Source organism: Phasianus colchicus, chromosome 30, assembly GCF_987193195.1.
Source record: "Phasianus colchicus chromosome 30, bPhaCol1.hap1.1, whole genome shotgun sequence".
Classification (NCBI taxonomy): domain Eukaryota; kingdom Metazoa; phylum Chordata; class Aves; order Galliformes; family Phasianidae; genus Phasianus; species Phasianus colchicus.
In genome coordinates, this window is record NC_143465.1 from 2361251 (window position 1) to 2385923 (window position 24673).

The 24673-nt window shown below is 57.8% G+C and overlaps 2 protein-coding genes across 5 annotated transcripts; one reads left to right on the forward strand and one right to left on the reverse strand.

The window, feature by feature from the left end:
* Positions 1 to 190: 190 nt before the first annotated feature.
* Positions 191 to 8780, reverse strand: HCN3 (hyperpolarization activated cyclic nucleotide gated potassium channel 3). Of its 2 annotated transcripts, XR_016460535.1 has the most exons (9): positions 8114 to 8780; positions 6295 to 6724; positions 5994 to 6155; positions 5472 to 5690; positions 4160 to 4306; positions 3828 to 4068; positions 3024 to 3188; positions 1418 to 2609; positions 191 to 1190 (listed from the first exon to the last, which is right to left on the reverse strand). XR_016460535.1 is itself a non-coding variant. In XM_031611371.2 (8 exons), exons 1-8 carry the CDS (start codon positions 8494 to 8496, stop codon positions 1474 to 1476), a joined length of 2883 nt encoding a protein of 960 aa, XP_031467231.2. In that variant the 5' UTR covers positions 8497 to 8780; the 3' UTR covers positions 191 to 1473. The 2 variants fall into 2 exon arrangements, 1 of the variants encoding a protein (XP_031467231.2); XM_031611371.2 differs by having other exon boundaries at positions 191 to 2609.
* Positions 8781 to 8968: 188 nt separating this feature from the next.
* CLK2 (CDC like kinase 2) lies at positions 8969 to 23730 on the forward strand. Of its 3 annotated transcripts, none has more exons than XM_090127284.1 (13): positions 8969 to 9156; positions 11867 to 12030; positions 15750 to 15984; positions 17713 to 17806; positions 18169 to 18235; positions 19337 to 19453; positions 19676 to 19842; positions 20275 to 20369; positions 20567 to 20696; positions 21052 to 21134; positions 21368 to 21447; positions 21669 to 21759; positions 22218 to 23720. In XM_090127284.1, the coding sequence occupies exons 2-13, from the start codon at positions 11867 to 11869 to the stop codon at positions 22398 to 22400; spliced, it is 1506 nt and encodes a 501-aa protein (XP_089983410.1). In that variant the 5' UTR covers positions 8969 to 9156; the 3' UTR covers positions 22401 to 23720. The 3 variants fall into 3 exon arrangements, with proteins under 3 accessions (XP_089983410.1, XP_031467232.2, XP_031467234.1); XM_031611372.2 differs by having other exon boundaries at positions 17710 to 17806; positions 22218 to 23719; XM_031611374.2 differs by lacking the exons at positions 8969 to 9156; positions 11867 to 12030; positions 17713 to 17806 and having other exon boundaries at positions 15856 to 15984; positions 22218 to 23730.
* The last annotated feature ends 943 nt before the right edge of the window (positions 23731 to 24673 follow it).

Below are 24673 nucleotides of genomic sequence, written 5' to 3' on the forward strand. Positions count from 1 at the left end.
TGATGGGACCCGATGGGTCCTATTTCCACCCCCCCCCCCCGCTCTGAAGGAGACCCCGCAGCCCGACTCCGAATCTCTCTTTATTATGGAAACCCATTATGTACAACCAGCAAAAAAATAATAATAAATAATAATAATAATTTAAAAAAAAAAAAAAAAAAAAAAAAAACCGCTTTGAAATTCTCTGCGATATGAAAACTACAAGCTCTGTACAGCGACTGCCGCCGGGAGAGGGGAGGGGGGAAAGAAGGGGGTGGTCTTTGGTGACGGCGTGGCCCTCATCCCGCCCCCCCACTCCCATCCAAACCACCCCATAGGGTCGGGGTCCCCCTCCCCCCGGTTTGGGATGCTCTCCTTTGGCTCTCCGGTGGTCGGTGTCCGGAGCAGCGCTACGGGGAAACCCCCCCCCCCCCTCGCCCCCTCCACGAGGAGCCCGATGTGGCACAGCGCAGATCCCTACCCGAGGGGCTGCGGGAGGCGCCGACAGCGGGGATGGAGAGGGGGGGGAAGGAGGAACGGGGGGTGGTCGGATGGGATTGGAGCTGGGGGGGGGTTAAGTCCGTGAAAAAAAGGCAGTGTTGGACGTCCCCTCCGACCGCCACACGCGTGGCTCCCACCGCGCTGCTCCATCGCAAACGGGGGCGGGGGGGGGGGGGGGGACGGGAGGATTCATTTTGAAGGAGGAGCGCACGGAGGGACTCGACCCCCACCCGCTGTTTGGGGCCGCTGAGCGGCAGCCGAACCCCGGAGCGCAACGAAAGCAGCGCGGGGGGAGGCGGGGGGGGGGGGGGGGGGTCGGGGAACACAACTCTAATCGGGACTGCTAACACGGCGGAGCCCAAAGCGACGACGAAGCGGAGCTCAGCTGCTCGGCGGAGCCACGATTCACACTCACACGTTGCTGGCTGTTGGCTCGGGGGTTGGGGGGGGGAGGACTGGGGGGGGAGGCGGTCGGATGTGGGGTTCGGTTCGCCCCGCTGCATCCCCGGCCCCAAGGAACGGAGGAGCGGCACCGGGAGCAGCCGCCCATCCCCGGCTCGGCGCTGCGCTTCTCCGGGACCGCCGGCTCCAGGCACGCGGTCCCGGTGTATTCGGGGGGGGTTCCGGTCCTGCTTGACCCCAGGCACTGCTCCCCGACCCCCTGTGCTTTCAGCCCCTCCCGTCCCATCCAGCCGGGCAGCTCTGTGGGGCTGGAGGAGGGAATGTGTGGGTCTGGCATCACCCCGACTCTGGGTACGGGGGAACGCACGGAGGGTCCCGGCCCTGAAGGAGACCTGCGGACAGCTGGGACCCCGCGGAGGATTTGGGGTGAGGGCTGTGCCTGCAGGAGGACGGGCCTCGGGGGGCAGCGATGGAGCAGAGTCCCAAACGAGAGCCCCCTCCTCAAAAAACCCGGCGCTGCCGCAGCCCCGCTCACCTCACCGCCCCTCCGACGCCGCCGGGTCTCGACCGGTCGCTCCGTTCTTACGGGGTTCACATGTTGGACGGCAGTTTGGGTTTCCCCGTTTCCACTTCAGGGCTGAAGGCCACGGAACCCTTACGGGAGGGAGCCGCCGCCGGGCGAGGCGCCGACACCGGGGACTGCGGGGTGGGAGCTGCGGCCGCGGGGCGGTTCGGTTGCGCCGGGGATCCCGAAGGCATCTGCTGCGGGTGTGGGACCCCCGGACCCGGCTTGGAGAGGAGTCCGGAGACCGAGGGGGAAGATCTACGGGCCAGATTCCCTGCAGATTTCCTGCCCTGCTGCAAGGAGCTCCCGTCTGCTTGCTGGGCGACTTTATTGGGCAAGGAGGGCTGAGAGGCAGAGAGGAGGCGGACGTCCTGCGTGAGCCGCCCGACGGGCAGCCCGTGGATGCTTCGGTGCTTCACCAACTGCTGAGGCTGCATCAGGAGGGAGATGTGGGAACCGGTGGCTCTGGATAGGCTGTAATGGAGAGTCCTCCCCGCCGGCGGCTCCGAGCTGGGGGAAGGGGCTCCCGCCGCCTGCTGCAGCAGAGAAGTGGAGACGGAAGCGCCGCGGGATTTGGAGAGCTGGGGTTGGGGTCCCGCAGCCGCAGCCGCCGCCGGGGGCTGCTTGGCCGTCATCTCCCCCTTCTGCCCCACACGTGGGGGGCCCTGAGCCCCGAGGCTCGGCCGCTGGACGCCGCTTTCCAGAGGCACCTGGGACTGCAGCATGGGAGAGGATGGAGAGGCGGCGGCGGGCGTCTGCAGGTGGGACGGAGCCCCGGATGGGGAGCTGACAGAGGAAGGCCGTGAGCCCCCCAAACTGGGCTGGGAGCGACGCACCGGTTTGGTCAGCAGCGTGGCTTCGGGAGAGAGGGGGCTGGAAATGGAGGAAGGAGGGAGGAAGATGTGAGCCTGCAGGCTGTGTTGGTGAGTCAGGGCGATGGCCACATTGGTGGTGGCGGCGGCCGTTTGCAGAGGTGCGTGAACCAAAGGCTCCCAGATCACTGGTTTGCCGCTCAGTTCCCGACCCAACGTCATCTGCTGCAGCTCCTGGATGTTGTGAGCCACGTCCTGGTCGTGTTTCACGATCTGCTGGATCATCTCGGTGTTGATGGGCCCTGCGCTGTGCTCGGCGCGCTTGCGGAGCAGGATGGAGTTTTTCTTGCCTGGAGGAGAGGTGGTTGGTGTCAGTGGGACAAAGTGCTGCTATCTGAGGCACCATTTGGGGGTGACAGCGGGGAGGGGTGATGAATCTTCACTGGGTTTAGGGGTCGAGGCTTTGGGGAGGGTCCTGGCTTCAGCACGGAGGGAGAAGTAGGAGCAAAGCCTTGATCCCAAGGGCTGAATCTTGGGGCCGTGGTTCCATAACAGGAGAAGGGGGGATGAGGACGAGCGGTGGGACAATGCCAAGCAGCACAAATGTGAGCAGGGATGGCAGCCCAGCACAACCCAGCACAGCCCATCAGCACTGCCCTTATCCCACCTGGCAGCAAAGCAGACCCCTGCAAGTGGGCTCCAGCCCCCCTCCTCATCGCTGGACCCCTCTGGAGCAGACGTAGGGCTTTGGGGTTGCTCCTCACCTATGCGATCCAGGCGGTCCATGGCCACGGTCTCGAAGGCTCTGCGCATCATAGGGTATTCCTCCAGCACCTCGTTGAAGTTGTCCACAGACAAGGAATAGAGGCGGCAATAGGTGTCGGCTCGCACGCTGGCCGTCCGCCTGCCCCGAGTCAGCAGGCAGATCTCTGCAAAGAGAGATTTGGGGGGGTGAGGGGGAATGAGGGGCTCAGCACCAACCCAGCAGCCCCCCCTTCCTGCATGGAGACAGAGAGCGGAGCCAGGAGTTCAGACAGACACAGCCACAGGGTTCAGAATGCCTCCCATTTCCCTCTGCTCCCACATCCCATATTGTTGGAGAGGGTTCAGAGCCACGAAGATGAGCAGGGGGCTGCAGCACCTCCCTGCAAAGACAGGCTGAGGGAGCTGGGCTCGTTCAGCATGGAGAAGAGAAGCTGTGGGGTGAATCATTGCAGCCTGCAGTACTAAAGGGAGCCCAAAAACAGGAGGGGAATCAACTCTTGGGAAGGGGAGATGAGAGCAGGACGAGGGGAAATGGCTGGAACTGAGGGAGGGCAGACTTCAGTTGGGTGTCAGGGGGAAATTCTTCACTATGAGAGTGGTGAGGTGCTGGAACAGCTGCCCAGAGAGGCTGTGGATGCCCCGTCCATCCCTGGAGGTGTTGAAGGCCAGGTTGGATGGGGCCCTGGGCAGCCTGGGCTGCTGTGAAATGTGGAGGTTGGTGGCTTTGCGTGCAGTGTGGGGTTGGAGTCTGTGATCCTTGAGCTCCCAACCCAAACCATTCCGTGATTCTGTGATCCCCTCACCCCCGAAGTAGGAGCCGTCGGACAGTTTGGTCTCCTTGTTGCCCTTGGTGAGGATGCTGACCACCCCGTGCTGGATGAAATACATCTTTTTGCCCACGGTGCCCTCACGGATGATGAAATCCCCAGGCTGGAAGACCTCGAAGCGCAGCTTGGTGAGCATGGCAGTCACAAAGTTGGGGTCAGCATTGGCAAACAGCGGCATGTTGGCCACCAGGTTGCGACAGTTGAAGTTGATGATCTCCTGTAAGGCGAGGAGCAGCTCAGTGGGGACGTAACCCAGCCCAGCACCGACCCCACAACCCTCCCTCCCCACCAAAGGGCCAATCCTGCACCTCTTTCAGCGGCTCGCTGAGCTCCCCCAGGATGTTCTCCTCGTCGAACATCTTGCCTTGGTAACGATGCTCGTAATACTCGTGGATACGTTGGCGGGTGTCACCGGGCAGCTTGTGGAAGGACATGTACTGCTCCACCTGCTTGTACTGCAGGGACAGCACAGAGCCACGTTGGGATGCGTTGGAATGAGGGAAACGTGATGGGGCTCAAGAGATGCCCACCCCACAGATCCCACCCCAATGGGTTCACTCAGACCCCAGGATGGAGGAAAGGATGGGAGCTTTTTTACATTGGGGTGAACTTCAGCACCACCAGTGGGTCATCCCAACCCAACTGGGAGCCCATAGGGTCATAGAATCACCCAGGTTGGAAAAGACCTTAAAGATCATCGAGTCCAACAACGAGCTGATCATCCTACCCCAATTAACAGCCCTCTGCTCAATCACGGCCCTGAGCACCACATCCAAATGCTTGTGAAACACATCCAGGGATGCTGAGCCAACCACCTCCCCGTGCAGCCCATTCCAGTGCTTAACAACCCTTTCTGTAAAGAAGTTCTTCCTGATACCCAACCTAAACCTCCCCTGGTGCAACTCGAGGCCGTTTCCCCTCATCCTGTCACCAGTGAGAAGAGCCCAGCCCTGCTGTGCTGTGAGCACTTTCAGATATTGGCAGAGAGCAGTGAGGTCTCCCCTCAGCCTCCTCTTCCCCAGACCAAACAGCCCCAGTTCCTTCAGTCTCTCCTCATAGCCCATATTCTCCAAGCCCTTCCCCAGCCTTGCAGCCCTTCTCTGGATCTGCTGCGTCACTTCAATGCACTGAGTTGCCCAAACCTGGGCACAGAACTGGAGGTGAGGCTTCACAAATGCTGAATACAGGGGCAGGATGACATCCCAGCTCCTGCTCACCATTCCTGATCCAAGCCAGGATGCCATCGGCCTTCTTGGCCAGCCAGGCACACTGCTGGCTCACACTCAGCCCACTGTCCATCAGCACACCAATCTCCCTTTCCATCAGACAGCTTTCCAGTCACTCCTCCCCAAACCCTATAGGGTTGCCTGGGGTTGTAGTGACCAAAATGCAGGACCTGACACTTGGCCCTATTGAAACTCATCCAGTTAACCTCGACCCATCGATCCAGATCCATCTGTAGTGCCTTTCTGCCCTCAGGCACATCAACACTCCCTCCCAATTTGATGTCACCCAAGGACAGGCAACCTTCACTTTGGCTTCTTGACCCCGTCGTGCCAAAACGAGCCCCCTAACGATGGGGGCACAGCCCAGACCCCCCCCTCTTCCCCCAAAACTGACCTTCTCCTGGTATTGACGACGGGATGAATCCAACGACTGGATGAGGGCTGTGGCGTGACCGATGAACATGGCATAGCAGGTGGCACCCACAATCATGCTCAGCATCGTCAGCCAGACGTCGGTCATCCCCTCGGGTGCCTGCTGGCCGTAGCCAATGCACAGCATGTGGCTCATGGCCTTGAACAGAGCGTGTGAGTACTGCTTCCCCCAGGAGTCGTTCTGTAAGGAGAATGAGGAGCTGGAAGGAACTGAGCTGAGCCCCCCCACCCCACCTCGGTGCCCCTCCTCACAGCCTGGACCTCCCGAGCATCAACGGGAATAAAAGCATTTGATGGAACCCAAATGCAACCCTGCACTTGGAAGGACATCAGGACAGGTTCTGGGTTCTCAGACATGAAATTCCTTTGATCCAACTCCAGCAGCAGCCAAGATAGGAACAGGATGAAGGCATGGCCCCATTGTTGCCATGGGGATCCGGGCAGCTCCAAGCCTTGGGAAGCATTTGGAGCATTGGAGACTCACCACCATGTGGTTGATGGAGACCCAGCAGTCCTCAGGGAAATCCTGGAGCATCGGCACCAGGAACTGCAGGCAGCCATCCCAGTGGCACAGCAGCAGCATCATGCCAATGAGGTTGAAGATCCTCACCACGGCGCTGGCCAGGTCGTACGTCATGTGAAAGATCTGAGAAATGGGAGGGAGAGGAGCTGCAGGGAAAACACATCCGTCCCCCTTTCTACCCCATAGCCAAGGATCCCTGACCAACACAACAAAAAGGGGTCTGAAAACCCCCCCGGGGGAGGGGGGGGGATGGTGGTCCCACCTCCTCCCATTGGTGGATGTAGCGGATGAGACGTGAGAGGCGCAGCAGGCGCAGCAGGCTGAGGATTTTGGTGAAGCGAACGATGCGAAGAGCACGGGCTGTTTTATAGACATCAGAGTCCACCTGCGTCTCCAGATCGACGATGAGGAAAATGTAATCGACTGGGATGGAGGAGATGAAGTCGACCAAGAACCAACTCTTCAGGTATTTCATTTTGATGGTGTGAGGATCCAGGATGATCTCTGTGTTGTCTTCCACCACGATGCCCGTTCTGAAGTTCAGGACGAGGTCGGCCAAGAAGAAAGTGTCCGAAAGGACGTTGAAAACGATCCAGGGAGGGGTGTTTTCGTCCTTGAAGAAGGTGATGCCCACGGGGAGGATGATCAGATTGCCCACCATCAGCAGCAGCATGATGAGGTCCCAGTAAAACCTGCGGAATGAGGTGAGAGAACAAATCCGGGATCAAAGTTTGAGCCCAAACCCATCGCAAAAATGAGAGCTCGGGGCTTAGAGGGGTTTAGAGAGAGCTCAGCTGGTGGTGCAACGAGGGCAGAAGCAGCGGGGTGGCACAGGGACTCGGATTGGGGGGGATTGGGGGGGTCTGCATGGACCCCATCAGCCTTCGCTCGGATTTGTGCCGATGTTCTGCATCCCCATCCATGGGTAAAAGAACCTCGGGATCCCAAATGGGATCCGTGGAAAGCAATGTGGGTGTCCCACATCCTCTGCTCTGCAGCGGGGGGGGGAGAAGAAGTCACAGCACCACGGGGGTCCCGCGGTGTGTCGTCGTCCCCCCCCCCCGGGGAAGGGGCTGTGAATCCCCCGGGGGCCACGGATGGATCGCTGTTGGGGGGGGGATGGAAAGTAAAACCTCATCCCCCCCTGACCCCCCTCCCCTCCCCAGCAGAGCCGCCGCCGCCACCGCCGGGAGCTCCTGACTCAGATTTCGGCTTAAGCTCTTTAGGGCAGCGCCCGTCCGTCCTTTGCTCGGTGTCAGAACGGGCACGGCTCGCTCGGCACGGCCTCGTGTCTCCCGGTAATGTGATCAACCGAGGCGTAATCCCGCCCGCTCGTCTCCGTGTCACCTTCAGCGTTTAAGGATCACCAACTTTACGGCCGTTTAATGGGGTTGGGAGGCCTCGCAGCTCTCCGTGCCGTGGGGATGCGGACCCCGAGCCGCTACAGGTGTCGGGACCGCGGGTCGGGTCGGGGACGTCGCCGGTGTCACGGCTCCTTTTGGGAGATGGCAGCACGGCCGCTTCGTCCCCCGTACAGAGCGCCCACCCCATATGACTCAACATCCCCGTGACGCCCGGGTCCTCCCCCCGCGGTCGTCCCCGCGCTCTCTCGGTGTCACGGAGCTCCAGGCCCCGCTCCCGGGATGGAGGAGCCCACGGTGCTGGGCGGGGCCGCACCCTCACATAGAGGATGGAGGCAAAGCCCGGCGACCCTCGGCTCCTTCTCGGCGGGGGGACGTGGGATGCCCACCGGGGAGCCCCGAGGGACCGGGAGGGGACGAGGCACGGGAAACTCGGCCGAATCGTTTGTGCGGCTGCGGCAGCGGTGGGGACGCGCTCAGCTCAGCTCTCGGTTAGGAGGCACGGCGGCACCGGTCGTTGAGGGGGAAACCGCCGCTCGGTGCCGGTGCGGGGATGGGGCAGAGCGGAGGGAGCCCCGCACTTGTTGCCCCGGTGAGGCGGAGAGCGGCGGGACCGCCTTCAGCACCACGGACAGCGGCGCCGGGATGGAAGCGCCGGGATCGGGACCCGGTGCAGCACCGGGACCCGGCGGGGGGGGGGGAGCGGATCCCGGGTCCCACCTGAAGTCGCTGTAGGGGTGGATGATCCATGCACCGGCCGACTTCACCCGCTGCCGCTCGATCTCCACGGCCCGGTGGCTGCCGAACATGCGCAGCGAGAACTTGTTCACGGCGGGCTGCAGCATGGCCCCGAGCTGCCGCTGCACGAACGTTCCCGTTCCCGTGCCTGTTCCCGTTCCCGTTCCTGTTCCCGTGCCCGTGCCCGTTCCCGTGCCCGCCGCCGCCGCCGCCGCCGCCTCGCCCTCCGCCACGATCTGCTCCGCCGGTGAGGCCGCGCCCGGAGCCCCGGCGGTCGTCCCCGCTCCGCCGCGCCCCGCCGCCTCCCCATCCAGCACCGGCGGCTTTTCCCGGGGCTCGGGGCTCCGGCCCGGTGCCGCGTCCATCCCGCCGCCGCCGCCGCCTCCGCCGCCGCCGCGCTTCACGTTTCCTTCAAACGCCCTTGCCCAGGCGCCCTGCCCGCCGCCCCGCCGCACATGCCCGGCCCCGGGCGGCCTCACGCTCGCCGCCCCCCGGGGGGTTCGGTCACCGGCTGCGTTCTCTCGCCGTGCCCTCGGCTCCGGCCCGCCGCCCGCCTGTTGCGCACGCCCCTCAGCTTTTTCGAATCCAGACCCCGCCGCCAGCGGAGAGGCTCCGGCGGCACCGGAGCGGCGGCACGGAGCAGCGAGGCCCGGGCGGCGGCAGCGGCGGCGGCGGCGGCGGCGGCGCGGGACCCCGCGGCGGGCGGAGCGGAGCGGGGCGGGGCGGCGCGGGCGGGTCTGCGATGGGCGTGGTTTAGGCGAAGCCACGCCCACATCCAACCTCCAGCCCCGCCCACCGCCGTCGCGGCGTGACGTCACGCGTGCGTGCGTGCGTCGTGCGTGCGTGCGTCGTGCGTGGCCTGCTGGGACCCGGATCGACGGCGGCGGGGTCGGGGCGCGGCGGCGGCGGTCGGGCCGAGCGGCGGAGCCTGAAGAGCCGGAGCGGGGCCCGGGATCCCCGGGGGCTCCACGGCCGCCATCACGGACTTCCTGTGGGATAAGCGCACCGGGCTGGCTGCGAGGACGGTGCGGATCGAGGGCGGGGTTGGGCCGCGGGGGGCGGCGGGGATCCCGGGCCGCGTCGCGTCTGACGGCGGCTCCGCGCTGAGGCCGCGGGGCGGAAAACCGAGCGCTTCCGGGGCGGGCCCGGATCGGCCGAGCGGGCGGCGGGGCGGCGGGGTTCCCCGCCCTTCGGTCCCGGTTTTCGTTTGGCGGCCGAATCCCGGCTCGTCCGCCCTCGGCGCTCCGTGACGCCGCGGTGTTGACCCCGCCCGACGGCTGAGCGACGCCGATCGTCCCCAAACCGGTTCCGGAGCTGCGGAACGCCCCGCTGAGCGCTCGGATGGCTGCGGGGCTGCCTTTAATTACAGAATCGCGGAATGGTTTGGGTTGGGAGGGAGCTCAAGGATCACGGAGCTCCAACCCCACGCTGCTGCATGCAAAGCCACCAACCTCTGCGTTTCACAGCAGCCCGGCTGCCCAGGGCCCCATCCAACTTGGCCTTGAACACCTCCAGGGATGGACGGGGCATCCACAGCCTCTCTGGGCAGCTGTTCCAGCACCTCACCGCTCTCACAGCAAGGAATTTAATTAAAATTCTCTGATACTACAATCCCAGCTCTGGTGTTGGGATGGTACAGCTTTCAGTAGCGAAAGGGAGGCCAAAAACAGGAGGGGAGTCAGCTCTTGGAAAGGGGAGATGAGAGCAGGATGAGGGGAAATGGTTGGAATTGAGAGAGGGCAGATTGAAGTTGGGTGTCAGGATGTCAGTTGTGAAGCCCCAGCTGCAGCACTGCGTCCAGGGCTGGGGGTCTCAGGACAAGAAAGACAGGGAGCTGTTGGAGAGGGTCCAGAGGAGCCACAAAGATGAGCAGGGCTGCAGCACCTCCCTGCAAAGACAGGCTGAGGGAGCTGGGCTTGTTCAGCATGGAGAAGAGAAGCTGCGGGGTGAATCATTGCAGCCTGCAGTACTAAAGGGAGCCCAAAAACAGGAGGGGAGTCAGCTCTTGGGAAGGGGAGATGAGAGCAGGACGAGGGGAAATGGTTGGAATTGAGGGAGGGCAGATTTCAGTTGGGTGTCAGGGGGAAATTCTTCACTATGAGAGTGGTGAGGTGCTGGAACAGCTGCCCAGAGAGGCTGTGGATGCCCCGTCCATCCCTGGAGGTGTTGGAGGCCAGGTTGGATGGGGCCCTGGGCAGCCTGGGCTGCTGTGAAATATGGAGGTTGATGGCTTTGCATGCAGCAGGGCGGGGTTGGAGCTCTGTGATCCTTGAGCTCCCTCCCAGCCCAAACCATTCTGTGATGGTGATGAGCTCTGCAGGTTGGGAATGGAGGAGGTGCTGCCTGTAGGGATGCAGTGCCGTGCTGACATTTACTGGGGGGATTCTCATTGCTTTTGGCCCCAGTGTCCCCCCTGCAGTGCAGGGCTGTGAGCTGCCTGTTGGGGTGAGGTCTGCAAGGCTTTCTGAACGCCTCTGTGTGTGCAAAGGTTTTCTGCCCCTCAGATCCCATTGGATCTCTATGCTCGGAGTGGGGGAGTGCAGGGGTAGGGAAGCAGAGCTGTTTGTTTAGCAGTCATCACTGAGGGGGCTGCAGTGCTGCTGCAGGGTCTTTGAGGCAAGCATTGGTGGCATCCTGAGATGCCTTTTGTTTTTCTTTGGTTCTTCCCAGTGCTTCTACGAAGATGTTGGTTTATCTGGGGTTTATTTGGGGGAGGTGGAAACACTGCAAACTTTTGGGGCAAGCATTGGTGGCATCCTGAGCTGCATTTTGTCTTCTTTTAGTTTATCCCAGTGCTTCTGTGTTCCTTGGGATGGTGTTTGGGGTTTATTTGGGGGAGGTGGAAGAGCTGCAAACCTTTGGAGCAAGAATTGATGGCATCCCAAGTGGCTTTTTGTCTTCCTTTGGTTTTCCCAGTGCTTCTGGGATGGTGTTGGTTTATCTGGGGTTTGTCTGGGGGAGATGGAAGAGCTGCAAACCTTTGGGGCGAGCATTGGTGGCATCCTGAGCTGCATTTTGTCTTCCTTTGGTTCTTCCCAGTGCTTCTGTGTTTCTTGGGATGGTGTTTGTGGTTTATCTGGGGTTTATTGGGGAAGGTGGAAGAGCTACAGAGCTTTGGAGCAAGCATTGGTGGCATCCCAAAATGGCTTTTTGTCTTCCTTTGGTTCTTCCCAGTGCTTCTGTGTTCCTTGGGATGGTGTTTGGGGTTTATCTGGGGGAGGTGGAAGAGCTGCAAACCTTTGGGGCAAGCATTGGTGGCATCCTCAGCTGCATTTTGTCTTCCTTTGGTTCTTCCCAGTGCTTCTGGGATGGTGTTGGTTTATCTGGGGTTTATTTGGGGGAGATGGAAGAGCTGCAAACCTTTGGAGCAAGAATTGGTGGCATCCTGAGCTACTTCTTGTCTTCCTTTGGTTCTTCCCAGTGCTTTTGAGTTGATGTTGATTTATCTAGGATTTATTTGGGGGAGGAGGAAGAGCTGCAAACCTGAACACTTCTGGAGCTCTGAATGTTAAAGAGCACGGATGGGAGGTGCAGAGAGAAACACAGAGCTGGCAGTCCTGACCCATGTGGGCACTCACAGCTCCTCTCACACAAAACTCTGAGATTTCACAGCATTTTTTACCCCCCTGCGCGAACCCAAATTATTTCCTCCCCCCTTCCTTGCCCTGACAGCTCTTTGCCCCGCTGCTTTTCCTCTCGTACATCCATAGTCCTGACTCTATGTTGTCTCTGCAGATGCCTCATTCCAGAAGGTTCCGCTCGTCGGAGCGCAGCAGCCGGGGCAGCTTCCATGAACGTTACAGGAGCCGCAAACACAAGAGGCGGCGGTCGAGATCCAGCAGCAGCGAACGGGAGAGGAGGCACCGCAGGGAGGGCAGCTACCATGTCCGCTCCAGGAGGTGGGTGGGGGGCTGAGGAGGGGAGGGCAGCCCTGATGGGATCCCTTGTTTGGGTTGGGGGAGGTCAGCCCGCTTTTGGGAGCTCTCTGCCATGTTGTGTTTATGGCTGGGAAGGGGATTGTAGGATCAGAGGGTGGTCTGGGTTGGAAAGGATCACAGTGGTGATTGAGTTTCAACCCTCTGCTGTGTGCAGGGTTGCCAAACATCAGACCAGGGTGCCATAAGGACCCACAGGGTGCCATAAGGACCCACAGGGTGCCACAGGGGCCCATAGAATCATTGACTCATAGGTTGAAAAGGACCACAATACCCATCAGTTCCAACCCCCTGCTGTGTGCAGGGTTACCAACCACCAGACCAGGCTGCCCAGAGAACCCATGGGGTGCCATAAGGACCCATAGGGTGCCATAAGGACCCATAGGGTGCCATAAGGATCCATAGGGTGCCACAGGGGCCCATAGAATCATTGACTCATAGAATGGCCTGGGTTGAAAAGAATCACAATGACCATCAGTTCCAACTGCCTGCTATGTGCAGGGTCACCAACCACCAGACCAGGCTGCCCAGAGAACCCATGGGGTGCCATAAGGATCCATAAGGATCCACAGGGTGCCATAAGGATCCACAGGTACCATAGGGTGCCATAGGGACCCATAGAATCATTGACTCATAGGTTGAAAAGGACCACAGTGCCCATCAGTTCCAACCCCCTGATGTGTGCAGGGTCACCAACCACCAGACCAGGCTGCCCAGAGAACCCATAGGGTGCCATAAGGATCCACAGGGTGCCATAGGGGCCCACAGAATCATTGACTCATAGAATGGCCTGGGTTGAAAAGAACCACAATGACCATCAGTTCCAACTGCCTGCTGTGTGCAGGGTCACCAACCACCAGCCCAGGCTGCCCAGAGAACCCATAGGGTGCCATAGATACCCATGGGATGCCAGAGGGACCCATGGAATCATAGAATCCTAGAATGGCCTGAGTTGAAAAGAACCACAGTGACCATCAGTTCCAACCCCCTGCTATGTGCAGGGTTGCCAACCACCAGCCCAGGCTGCCCAGAGAACCCATGGGGTGCCATTAGGACCCATGGGGTGCCATTAGGACCCATGGGGTGCCATTAGGATCCATAGAATCATAGAATGGCCTGGGTTGAAAAGGACCACAGTGATCATCTGGTTTCAACCCCCTGCTGTGTGCAGGGTCACCAACTAGCAGCCCAGGCTGCCCAGAGCCACATCCAGCCTGGCCTTGAATGCCTCCAGGGATGGGGCATCTTTGGGTAACCTGTTCCAGTGCTTCACCACCCTCTGTGTGTAAAACTTCCTCCTCATATCCAACCTAAACCTCCCCTGTCTCAATTGCTCTTGTGAGGCCCCATCCAGCACTGCATCCAGGGCTGGGGGTCCCAGGACAAGAAGGACAGAGAGCTGTTGGAGAGGGTCCAGAGGAGTCACAAAGATGAGCAGGGGCTGCAGCACCTCCCTGCAAAGACAGGCTGAGGGAGCTGGGCTTGTTCAGCATGGAGAAGAGAAGCTGCGGGGTGAATCATTGCAGCCTGCAGTACTAAAGGGAGCCCAAAAACAGGAGGGGAGTCAGCTCTTGGGAAGGGGAGATGAGAGCAGGACGAGGGGAAATGGTTGGAATTGAGGGAGGGCAGATTTCAGTTGGGTGTCAGGGGGAAATTCTTCACTATGAGAGCGGTGAGGTGCTGGAACAGCTGCCCAGAGAGGCTGTGGATGCCCCATCCATCCCTGGAGGTGTTGAGGCCAGGTTGGATGGGACCCTGGGCAGCCTGGGCTGCTGTGAAACGTGGAGGTTGTTGACCCTGCGTGTGGTGGGGGGTTGGAGCTTCATGATCCTTGTGTTCCCTTCCAACCTGGACCAATCTGTGATTCTGTGACTCCACAATTCTACTCCCAGCCCCAGCTCTGCTCCCCCCCTAGCAAACCTCCGGTGATTCAAATTCCCTGAGTTCCCTTTCCACCCAAACCACTCTATGATGCTTTATGTGTGATCCCCCAACCCAAATCATTCTGTGATTCTCTGTGTGATCCCCCAACCCAAATCATTCTGTGATTCTGTGTGTGATCCTCCAACCCAACCCACTCTATGATTCTATATGTGTGATCCTCCAATCCAAACCATTCTGTATGTGTGATCCTCCAACCCTCTGTATGATTCTTTATGTGTGATTGTCCAACCCAATCCACTCTGTCTGATCCTTCAACACGTTCTGTGATTGTGTGAGATCCTCCAACTCAAACCATTCTGGGATTCTGTTTGTGTGATCCTCCAACCCATTCTATGATTCTGTGTGTGATCCTCCAACCCAACCCACTCTATGATTGTGTGATCCCCTAAGCCAAACCACTCTGATTCTTTCTGTGATCCTCCAACCCAACCCATTCTGTCTGTGTGATCCTCCAACCCAACCCACTCTGATTCTGTCTGTGTGATCCTCCAACCCAACTCACTCTGATTCTGTCTGTGTGATCCTCCACCCCAACCCACTCTGATTCTGTGTGATCCTCCACCCCAACCCACTCTGATTCTGTGTGATCCTCCACCCCAACCCACTCTGATTCTGTGTGATCCTCCAACCCAACTCACTCTGATTCTGTGTGATCCTCCAACCCAACTCACTCTGATCCTGTCTGTGTGATCCTCCAACCCAACTCACTCTGATCCTGTCTGTGTGATCCTCCAACCCAACTCACTCTGATTCTGTCTGTGTGATCCTCCACCCCAACCCACTCTGATTCTGTCTGTGTGATCCTCCAACCCAACCCACTCTGATTCTGTGTGTGATCCTCCAACCCAACCCACTCTGATTCTGTCTGTGTGATCCTCCAACCCAACCCACTCTGATTCTGTCTGTGTGATCCTCCAACCCAACCCACTCTGATTCTGTGTGTGATCCTCCAACCCAACCCATTCTGTGTGTGTGATACTCCAAGCCAAACCACTCTCTAATTCTGTCTGTGTGATCCTCCAACCCATTCTGTCTGTGATCCTCCAACCCAACCCACTCTGATTCTGTCTGTGTGATCCTCCAACCCACTCTGATTCTGTGTGTGATCCTCCAAGCCAAACCACTCTCTGATTCTGTGTGTGATCCTCCAAGCCAAACCACTCTCTGATTCTGTCTGTGTGATCCTCCAACCCAACCCATTCTGTCTGTGTGATCCTCCAACCCAACCCATTCTGTCTGTGTGATCCTCCAACCCAACCCATTCTGTCTGTGTGATCCTCCAATCCAACTCACTCTGATCCTGTCTGTGATCCTCCAAGCCAACCCACTCTGATCCTGTCTGTGATCCTCCAAGCCAACCCACTCTGATCCTGTCTGTGATCCTCCAAGCCAACCCACTCTCTGATTCTGTGTGTGATCCTCCAAGCCAACCCACTCTCTGATTCTGTGTGTGATCCTCCAAGCCAAACCACTCTCTGATTCTGTGTGTGATCCTCCAACCCAACCCATTCTGATTCTGTGTGATCCTCCAACCCATTCTGATTCTGTGTGATCCTCCAAGCCAACTCACTCTGATTCTGTGTGTGATCCTCCAACCCAACCCACTCTGATCCTGTCTATGTGATCCTCCACCCCACCCCACTCTGATTCTCTGTGTGATCCTCCACCCCACTCTATATCTGCGACCCTCCAACCCATTCCACATTTGATCCCCCCCCCGCCTCTCTTCCCCTCCCCAGCTACGACGACCACTCAGCAGACAGGAGGGCCTACGACCGCCGTTACTGCGACAGCTACCGCCGCAACGATTACAGCCGGGAGCGAGGAGAGCCCTACTACGACCCTGAGTACCGGCATTCCTACGAGTACCGACGCTCCCGGGACCGGGACGGCAGCTACCGGAGCTGCAAAAGCAGCCGGCGTAAGCACAGGCGGAGGCGGCGCCGCAGCCGGTCCTTTAGTCGTTCCTCATCGGTGAGTATCGTGCCGTGCTGGGCCTCCCCTGTAACCCTTTCTCCTGCAGGTGGAGAGTTGGGGTAAGTAAAAAAACTCGCTTTCTAACCTCGCTCTTGGATTTGGTTTGAGGAATGGTTAGGTTTCGTGAGGGGTTTGGTTGATGTGCTGATGCGGCTCGGTTGCGCCGTGTCGGTTCAAGTGCTGCCTCAGTGTGAGGACAGGAGTGCCTGGCAGGGCTGGCACGGCCCCCTGGGGCAGTGCTGCGGTCCAACCCCAGCTCCTTTATTCCCTCAGAGCTCTGCTTTTGTTTGCTGGTGCTCATTAAGGGCTGTGAAGCCCGGCCAAGCAGCCTTTGCGTGAGGTTTGTACAGCAGGCGTTCGGCTGTTCCCGACCCCGCAGAGCCCAGGCTGTGTGCAGCAGGTCCCACAGAGCTCAGGTCCCACAGAGCCCAGGCTGTGTGCAGCACAGTCCTTGCTGGTCCCTGACTCGGGCCCTGTGGCAGGAGCTCCAGCTCTGAGCTAGACCCCGTGTCAGGGCAGGCTCCTTTTGGGTGGGCCCAATGCATTTGGGATGTCACACGAGGGGATGCAGCTTGTGATCTGCTCAGCTCGGGCAGAGGCAGCGACCAGCTCAGGCTCTTCCCGGCAGCATCCCTGGCTTTCTCTTCTTGTCTGTTCTGCTGTTCACCTCCCGCTTCTGTCAGAGCCCAGCCGTGTTCTCTGCTCTGTGCTGGAGCTCTCAGTGTTGTCTGGTCCGTTCTCACCGTATGTCCAGGGCTGGGGTTATGGGCTGCATCCAACTCCCCAGGCTGCTGTCTGGTTGCTCCCAAATCTGGGGATACTTAGCTGAGCTGGAAGCAGGAGTTTTCTCTTCTCTGGTGTAAACCTCTTACCTGCCTCATCCCAGGCTGTCCCTGTTCCCCTTTGGGCTTTTGCTTCTCTCTTGGAAGTCAGCCTTTCCAGGATCAGCTTCTTTAAGGGAGGGCTTAGGAAGGAGTGCCACGTCTGCCCCCAGGCAGTTACTCTCCAATTCTGATTTCGGATGGATCTTTGTACCAAGAATTGCTTTCAAAATCTCTGAATCCATCTTTTTCTGAGCACTGGGGGGGGTGGAAGGGGAACGGCGGGGGAGGTTGGAAGGGGTTTGGGAGTGTCTGTGCAGGGCAGGACGTCCCACCTCCTGCCTCCTTTCCTCAGTGACCGACGTGGGGCTGTGCTGATGCCCTCTCTGTGCTCACTGAGCTCAAAGCCACTCGTGGCTGTTCTGTCACCATTGATCCCGGACCCCAATGGCAGCGTTGTTCCTCTCTGAGCCCCCATAGGAGTGAGAGCAGCCCCTCTGCTGGCCCTCATTGCTCTCACGCTGGTTCGGGTGGGGCTGTTTGTAGGTTCTTTTTTTTATTTTTTTCTTTCTTTTTTTTTTTTCTTTTTTTATTTTCTCTTTTTTTATTATTTTTTTCTTTTGCTACAACGAAAAGCAAAAACTGTTTTTTTTTTTTTTTTCTTTTTAATTTTTTTTTATTTTAAGTTTTTTCTTTTCTGAGCTTAGTGTGTTGTATCTTGACATGTTCCCTTGCAATATCCCTATCGTTATATATTCCTCTGTGCCGTATGAATTGGCTGGGAATCTCCTCCTGCAACCCCTCCTCAATGTGAATTTCCAAACCACCCAATGCGTGACGCTGGCTGCTGCGCTGGTTTGAAAATCTGATTGAATGGTGAATGATGAATTCCCTGGGCCAGCAGCGGAGTCGACAGAGCAGCAGAAGGGCCAAGAGTGTGGAGGACGACGACGAGGGGCATCTGATCTATCGCGTCGGCGACTGGCTACAAGAAAGATGTACAGCCAAATCGTAACATAATTTAGCTCTCTAGTTAAGCTCCCATCGCAGTCGCAGATCTGTCTTATCTTTCTGTTCCATTTTTATTTCCATTGTTTATTAAAGAGAAACCCTCTCCTTTTCCTTCCCCTTTTGTTTTGTTTCGTTAAAGCTACGTTTATATCTTGTATTGTTATTGAAGTGGCAGGGAATTTAGGGCAGCTGCCTCGTGCAGCCGGTGTCAGCCTTCCGCTGCTCCGGTCTCTCAAGCTGTGTGCAGGTTAGGTTTTGCAATGCATTCTCCTCTGCCTCGTGTACGCGCCTCATCCAGGTCCTGCTCACTCTCTCATGCCCTTTTCTCTTCTTTTTTCCTCCCTCCCAGATGAGATTCTCAGCACTTTAGGGGAAGGCACATTCGGCAGAGTGGTGCAGTGCATGGATCACCGGAGGTACGTCTGGGGGGGAAGTGGGGTTGTGGGGTCACAGAATCACAGAATGGTTTGGGTTGGAAGAGATCTCAAATATCACAAAGCTCCAACCCCCTGCCACACGCAGGGCCACCAACCTCCACGTTTCACAGCAGCCCAGGCTGCCCAGGGCCCCATCCAACCTGGCCTCAACACCTCCAGGGATGGATGCCCATCCACAGCCTCTCTGGGCAGCTGTTCCAGCACCTCACTGCTCTCATAGTGAAGAATTTCCCCCTGACACCCAACTGAAATCTGCCCTCCCTCAGCTTCAAACCATTTCCCCTCGTCCTGCTCTCATCTCCCCTTCCCAAGAGCTGACTCCCCTCCTGTTTTTGGGCTCCCTTTAGTACTGCAGGCTGCAATGATTCACCCCGCAGCTTCTCTTCTCCATGCTGAACAAGCCCAGCTCCCTCAGCCTGTCTTTGCAGGGAGGTGCTGCAGCCCTGCTCATCTCTGTGGCTCCTCTGGACCCTCTCCAACAGCTCCCTGTCTTTCTTGTCCTGGGACCCCCACACCTGGACGCAGTGCTGCAGATGGGGCCTCACAAGAGCAGAGCAGAGGGGAACAATCACCTCCCTGTCCCTGCTGCCACCCCTCTGCTGCAGGAGCCCAGGATCCCATTTGCTTTCCCAGCTGCAATCACACCCTGCTGCCTCACGTTCAGCTTTTCATCCCTCAGGACCCCCTGGTCCTTCTCTGCAGGGCTGCTCTCCATGGCTGCTCCTTCCAGTCTCTATCAGTGCTTGGGATTCCTCCAGCCCAAGTGCATAATTTCACACTGTGCTGTGTTGAACCTCACTAGGCTCACCTGAGCCCATCTTTCAAATCTCTTGAGGAGCATTTCTCCTTGTGGGTCACCCGTGTGCTGCAGCTCTTCCTAGAGAGGGAAGGGGCTCTGCTTTGTTCCTCAGCCTTTGAGGAACTGCTTCCTTCTGGTTTGAGCAAGGGCAGAAAGCTGCACAGCACACGTCTTCACATGATTCTATGATTCACAGGAGGAAGCTGCTTCAGAAAGCCCTCTGTGGAGCACTGAGCCATCTCAGGAGTGATGATATGAACTTTCTTCTCGTTTCTTGCCAGGGGTGGTGCACGTGTTGCTCTCAAAATCATTAAAAATGTGGAGAAGTACAAAGAGGCTGCCAGGCTGGAGATCAACGTGCTGGAGAAAATCAACGAGAAGGATCCTGAGAACAAGAAGTGAGTGCACTGGTGTTAGCAGTACAGGAGGGAAGGCATTGACTCAGCCCAGCTGCAGGGTGGGTGAGAGGTGCTGAGTCCTTTTGTAGCTCAGTTTCTGGTTCTTAGTGGCGTGTTGGGTCGGGTTCTGTGGGGTAGAAACGCAGCAAGGAAAAGGAAAGCTGCAGCACAGAGCTGAGTGCTGCACGCGGATCCTCTCTGCATCAGAGCCTTTCTCCCCAGCCTCTGTGTCAGGATGTTTGACTGGTTTGACTACCACGGCCACATGTGCATCTCCTTTGAACTGCTGGGGCTCAGCACTTTTGATTTCCTGAAGGACAACAATTATCTGCCTTACCCCATCCACCAAGTGCGGCACATGGCCTTCCAGGTGTGCCAGGCTGTGAAATGTAAGTGCTCACTGCTCTTCAATCTGTTGGTCCTCAGCTGTGCTGCAGAGCCACACAGCTCCCATCCTCAGTGCCAGTTCTGCATTGGGAGTGTGGAGCAGTGCAGCCTTGGCTGTGATGCTGCTCTGCCAGCTCTGAGACTGAGCCTTCCTGCCTTTCTGGTGTTGGATGTGTGCTTGGAATGAACCCTTTTCCTTTTCCTGATGTTTTTGATGCGTGTGGGCTGGCAGTGACGGAGGGCTGCGTGCATTCTGGTGATCAATACAATCAATCTTTGTGCTTCTCTTGAAGCATTTTGGCCTGGATGACCCTGACTGTTCACACCCAGCCCCATCCGTGGGCCAAACCGGTGCCAGTTGGAGCAAAACAAACTGTTGTTAGCAGCCTTGCTTTGCTTCTGTTTCTCAGCTCTGATTCTGTTTGCTTCCTCAGTTCTGCATGACAACAAACTCACTCACACCGACCTCAAACCTGAAAACATCCTCTTTGTCAACTCTGACTATGAGCTCACCTATAACCTGGAAAAGGTAACGCTCTGCTTCAGAGCTCAGGGCTTGGCTCCTTGCTTTCCCTGCCCTTAGCAGGTGGAAGGGGTTGGATGTGGCCCTGGGAGGTGTGCTGGCTGAATGGGAGGACCCTGTGGGGAAGGGTTGGCTGTGTAAGGAGGGATTTCAGTCTTCATCTCAGAGCTCCTGAGTAACCAATGTCTTCCTCCCTCACGCAGAAGCGGGATGAGCGCAGTGTGAAGAGCACGGCCATCAGAGTGGTGGATTTTGGCAGTGCCACGTTTGACCACGAGCATCACAGCACAATTGTGTCTACCAGGCACTACCGGGCCCCTGAGGTCATTCTGGGTGGGTATTGCATGGTCTGAGCACTGCCTGCTGGGTTAAGAAGCGTTGGCCTCCCGTATCATTCAGTTGGGAGTTCAGTAGTTTAGCCTGGGAGGTCAGAGCTGCTTCACTTGCATGCTCTGCAGCCCTATTTTTGAGGTTGGGGACAGGCAGCAGTTTGGAACTGGGTGTTTGGCACTGCTGTCAGCTGGGCAGTGCGTTGCCACTGGTGTATCAGAAGAGTGGGCTGAAATGGGAATTGGTTTTCTGATGGCTTGTTTGCTCTTGAAAGGGTGAGAGAGAGGAGGGAAGAGGGGAGGATTTGGAATCTTGGGTCATGGCTGCATCTCTTCTTTACAAACTTTTGTTTTTTTAGAGCTTGGCTGGAGCCAGCCCTGTGATGTCTGGAGCATCGGCTGCATCATCTTTGAGTATTATGTGGGTTTCACCCTGTTCCAGGTGAGAACTGTGTGCTGTGTGGCTTCCTCACAAGTGGTGAAAGAGGACGTTGGCTGCTTCCCAGCGCAGCCTGCAGCCTCTGGGACCGATGGAGTTCCCTCCATCACTGCAGTTGTTGTAGAGATGACCAAAGTGTTGGCCAACGAGGGCTCCTGAGCTGGGAATCCTCCAGGGCTGGAGGCAGAATGACTGGAATGTGTTCCATGCTTTTCCTTCACGTTTATCTCCCTCAGACACACGACAACCGGGAGCACCTGGCCATGATGGAGAGGATCTTGGGGCCAATTCCTTCTCGAATGATCCGGAAGACCAGGTGAGCGAGTCCTGCTGGGCTCTGCAGGTTTCCTGGCTCTTTCCTACATCATGCTTAGTGTTTTCCTTCAAGGCATATCGAGCTTTGCAGCTGCCTGAGTTGAGTCAGCTGTCCGTGCTGCTGCGGTGTCCTGAGTCACCTGTTGCAGCCCTGGCACTGCTCTGCCACGGTTGGGTGCTTGGGTGGCACCTGCAATTTGTTCCCACCTCTCCTTCTGACAGGAAGCAGAAGTATTTCTACCATGGCCGTTTGGACTGGGATGAGAACACCTCTGCTGGCCGTTACGTTAGGGACAACTGCAAGCCTCTGCGGGTAAGGTGGGGTGGGTGGGAGCACCTGATTGCTTCATCCTTTTCTCATTGCAGAGCTTTACAGTGCCAGCCCCACTTCTGAAGATGGTTCCTGTGGGCAAGGTTAGGCCACTGAAAGGCTCAGACCAGTGTCCTGCTGAAAGGAGCCTTGGCTGTCCCACACATAAAACTAGGAAGACTGCAGCAGCCTGAGCTTAACCTGAAGTGGATGAGGAGGAGGGCAAGGAGACTTCAGGAAGTGCCTGGGAAGGAAAGAAAGGGGGAGGGTAGGGGGGAGGAAGGGGGTGAAACTCAACAGGCCCACGCTTTTCAGGTGGCCTGGAGGTGGAGCTTAGGATCGGGGAAGGGCTGAGCAGACCTCTCCTTCCCCCAGCTTAGCTTTCAGCCCCTCAGAATGCACTGTGAGCAGCACGGGGAGCAGCATCCTTGCCCTGACCTCCCCCTCCTCCCTTCCCCCAGCGCTACCTGACCTCTGAGGCTGAGGACCACCACCGCCTTTTCGACCTCATTGAGAGCATGCTGGAGTACGAGCCGTCCAAACGCATCAGCCTGGCTGAAGCCCTCAAGCACCCATTTTTTGACGTGCTGGAGATGGAGCCGAGCACAAAGATGTGGGACTCTAGCAGAGACATCAGCCGGTGACGCCACAGGTGCCATCCTGCCCTCAGATTTTAGCCCCCGTGGAGGCCTGTGCGATTTCTATTCAGACATTTGGTGCTTTTTTTTTTCCTTTCTTTTTCTTTTCTTTTTTTTTTTTTTGATACATACAAATCTCCCTGGACGTGTTTGTAAAGCTGTTAATATGTGAGATACTGTAAATAGCTCATATTCTATATCGGCCTCTGAGCACTGCAGGCCCCACCTCCTGCTGCCAACATTGCCAGGGGGCGAGGGGGGGTCTGCATGTCCATACTGTAAATACTTTTGTTCACGTGTTGCTTTGTCTCCTGCTCAACCCTGCGCCCCTCAGTGTACAGAATCCAGGACTTGCAGCTCTCTGTAGCTTCTCTGTTTCCGTGTAAGTTATGAAACTGGTGGGACTGCATGGGAATTATTTTTTTGGATCGCTGTCATAGCCCATCCTCACACCAGAGTTTTATAAGGATTTTGTACAGTCTTTGTGGGAAAATAAATATGAAGTGAAGAAACTTTCAGGGCCGTGCGTGGAGGGGCAGCAGGGCTCTGTTGGGACAGACAGACACAGTGCTCTGCAGGATTGTATTGCTGTGCTGGTGCTCCATCTGCCTCTGTCCTGTTTGCCATCACACAGAGGGATAAAAGGCAGCCCTGGCTCTGTGTGAGGATATGGAGGGAGGCAGGGGGGTGAGAGCAGGTCGTTTTCATGCATGTATGATCTTAAAGTGGGAGCTGTGACCCACAGCCTACAGTATCACAGCTCAGAGGTCCTGCTGTGTGTACCCAGCCCTGCTGGAGTTGCACGGAGCAGTCATAGCTGCAGTCTGTCTGTCTGTCCCAATGTAAAAACCAGAACACAAAGTGCACTGCATCACCCAAATCCTGAATGCACAGCTTTTAGTTGCTCTGCCCCGGCCAGCAGCACCTTGGGCTGCAGTGAAGGATCAGATCTATGTGTGTGTGGGGCTCCGTTGGCCAAGGGCTGAGCAGTATTTTGAGCTGGGGATGGAGGCAGCTGTGGGCTGAGCTGTGTTGCTGCTCCAGGAGCTGCCAGGTTTTGTCCAGGTGGAGGCCAGTAACAAGCAGCATCCCCCAGGGGTCTGTCTAGGGAGCAGTGCTCTTTAACATCTTTATCAATGACGGAATTGAGTGCACCCTCAGCAAGTTTGGTGATGACACCAAGCTGAGAGGTGTGGATGACACAGTGGAAGGAAGGGCTGCTATTCAGAGGGACCTCGACAGGATTGAAAGGTGGGCGTGGATCAACATAATGAGGTTCAACACAGCAAAGTGTGAAATTCTGCACTTGGGCTGGAGGGAGCAGCCATGGAGAGCAGCCCTGCACAGAAGGACCTGGGGGTCCTGAGGGGTGAAAAGCTGAACGTGAGGCAACAGGGTGTGATTACAGCTGGGAAAGCAAATGGGATCCTGGGCTCCATCAGCAGAGGGGTGGCCAGCAGGGACAGGGAGCGGATTGTCCCTCTCTGCTCTGCTCTTGTGAGGCCCCATCTGCAGCACTGCGTCCAGGGCTGGGGGTCCCAGGAGGAGAAAGACAGGGAGCTGTTGGAGAGGGGCCAGAGGAACCACAAGGATGAGCAGGGCTGCAGCACCGCCCTGCAAAGACAGGCTGAGGGAGCTGGGCTCGTTCAGCATGGAGAAGAGAAGCTGTGGGGTGAATCATTGCAGCCTGCAGTACTAAAGAGAGCCTACAAACAGGAGGGGAGTCAGCTCTTGGGAAGGGGAGATGAGAGCAGGACGAGGGAAATGGCTGGAATTGAGGGAGGGCAGATTTCAGTTGGGTGTCAGGGGGAAATTCTTCACTATGAGAGCGGTGAGGTGCTGGAACAGCTGCCCAGAGAGGCTGTGGATGCCCCGTCCATCCCTGGAGGTGTTGGAGGCCAGGTTGGATGGGGCCCTGGGCAGCCTGGGCTGCTGTGAAATGCGGAGGTTGGTGGCTTTGTGGGGTCGGAGCTCCGTGATCCTTGAGGTCCCTCCCAGCCCAAACCATTCTGTGATTCTGTCCTCAGTCCTGCATCCATCGTGGCCCACAGCTCCTCCTCCCCCCCCCCCCCGCTGCCCCCCCCCAGGGCTGCGTTCCCCCCGGGTTTGCACTGCAGGAGCAGGGAGCGGCGCCGAGCCCACCTCTCTCGGATCGGGGCGTCCACCCGAGCTCGGATCCCCGCAGTAGAGAGCGGCGGAGCGGCTTCGTGCTCAGCCCGGCCGTTGCTGTGTAGGCCAGGCGGCCCGCAGTTTCCCTGCAGGCCCCGGCGCGCCGTTGC

Excerpts from the sequence above, each read along its gene's own strand:
- HCN3 (XM_031611371.2), bottom strand. The coding sequence starts at position 8,496 with ATGGACGCGGCACCGGGCCGGAGCCCCGAGCCCCGGGAAAAGCCGCCG. Across the intron at positions 5,691-5,993 it reads TCTCCATCAACCACATGGTG|AACGACTCCTGGGGGAAGCA; the intron begins GTGAGTCTCCAA and ends TTCTCCTTACAG. Across the intron at positions 2,610-3,023 it reads GGACCGCCTGGATCGCATAG|GCAAGAAAAACTCCATCCTG; the intron begins GTGAGGAGCAAC and ends CCTCTCCTCCAG.
- CLK2 (XM_031611372.2), top strand. The coding sequence starts at position 11,867 with ATGCCTCATTCCAGAAGGTTCCGCTCGTCGGAGCGCAGCAGCCGGGGC. Across the intron at positions 17,807-18,168 it reads CGACTGGCTACAAGAAAGAT|ATGAGATTCTCAGCACTTTA; the intron begins GTACAGCCAAAT and ends CCTCCCTCCCAG. Across the intron at positions 20,370-20,566 it reads TCACCTATAACCTGGAAAAG|AAGCGGGATGAGCGCAGTGT; the intron begins GTAACGCTCTGC and ends TCCCTCACGCAG.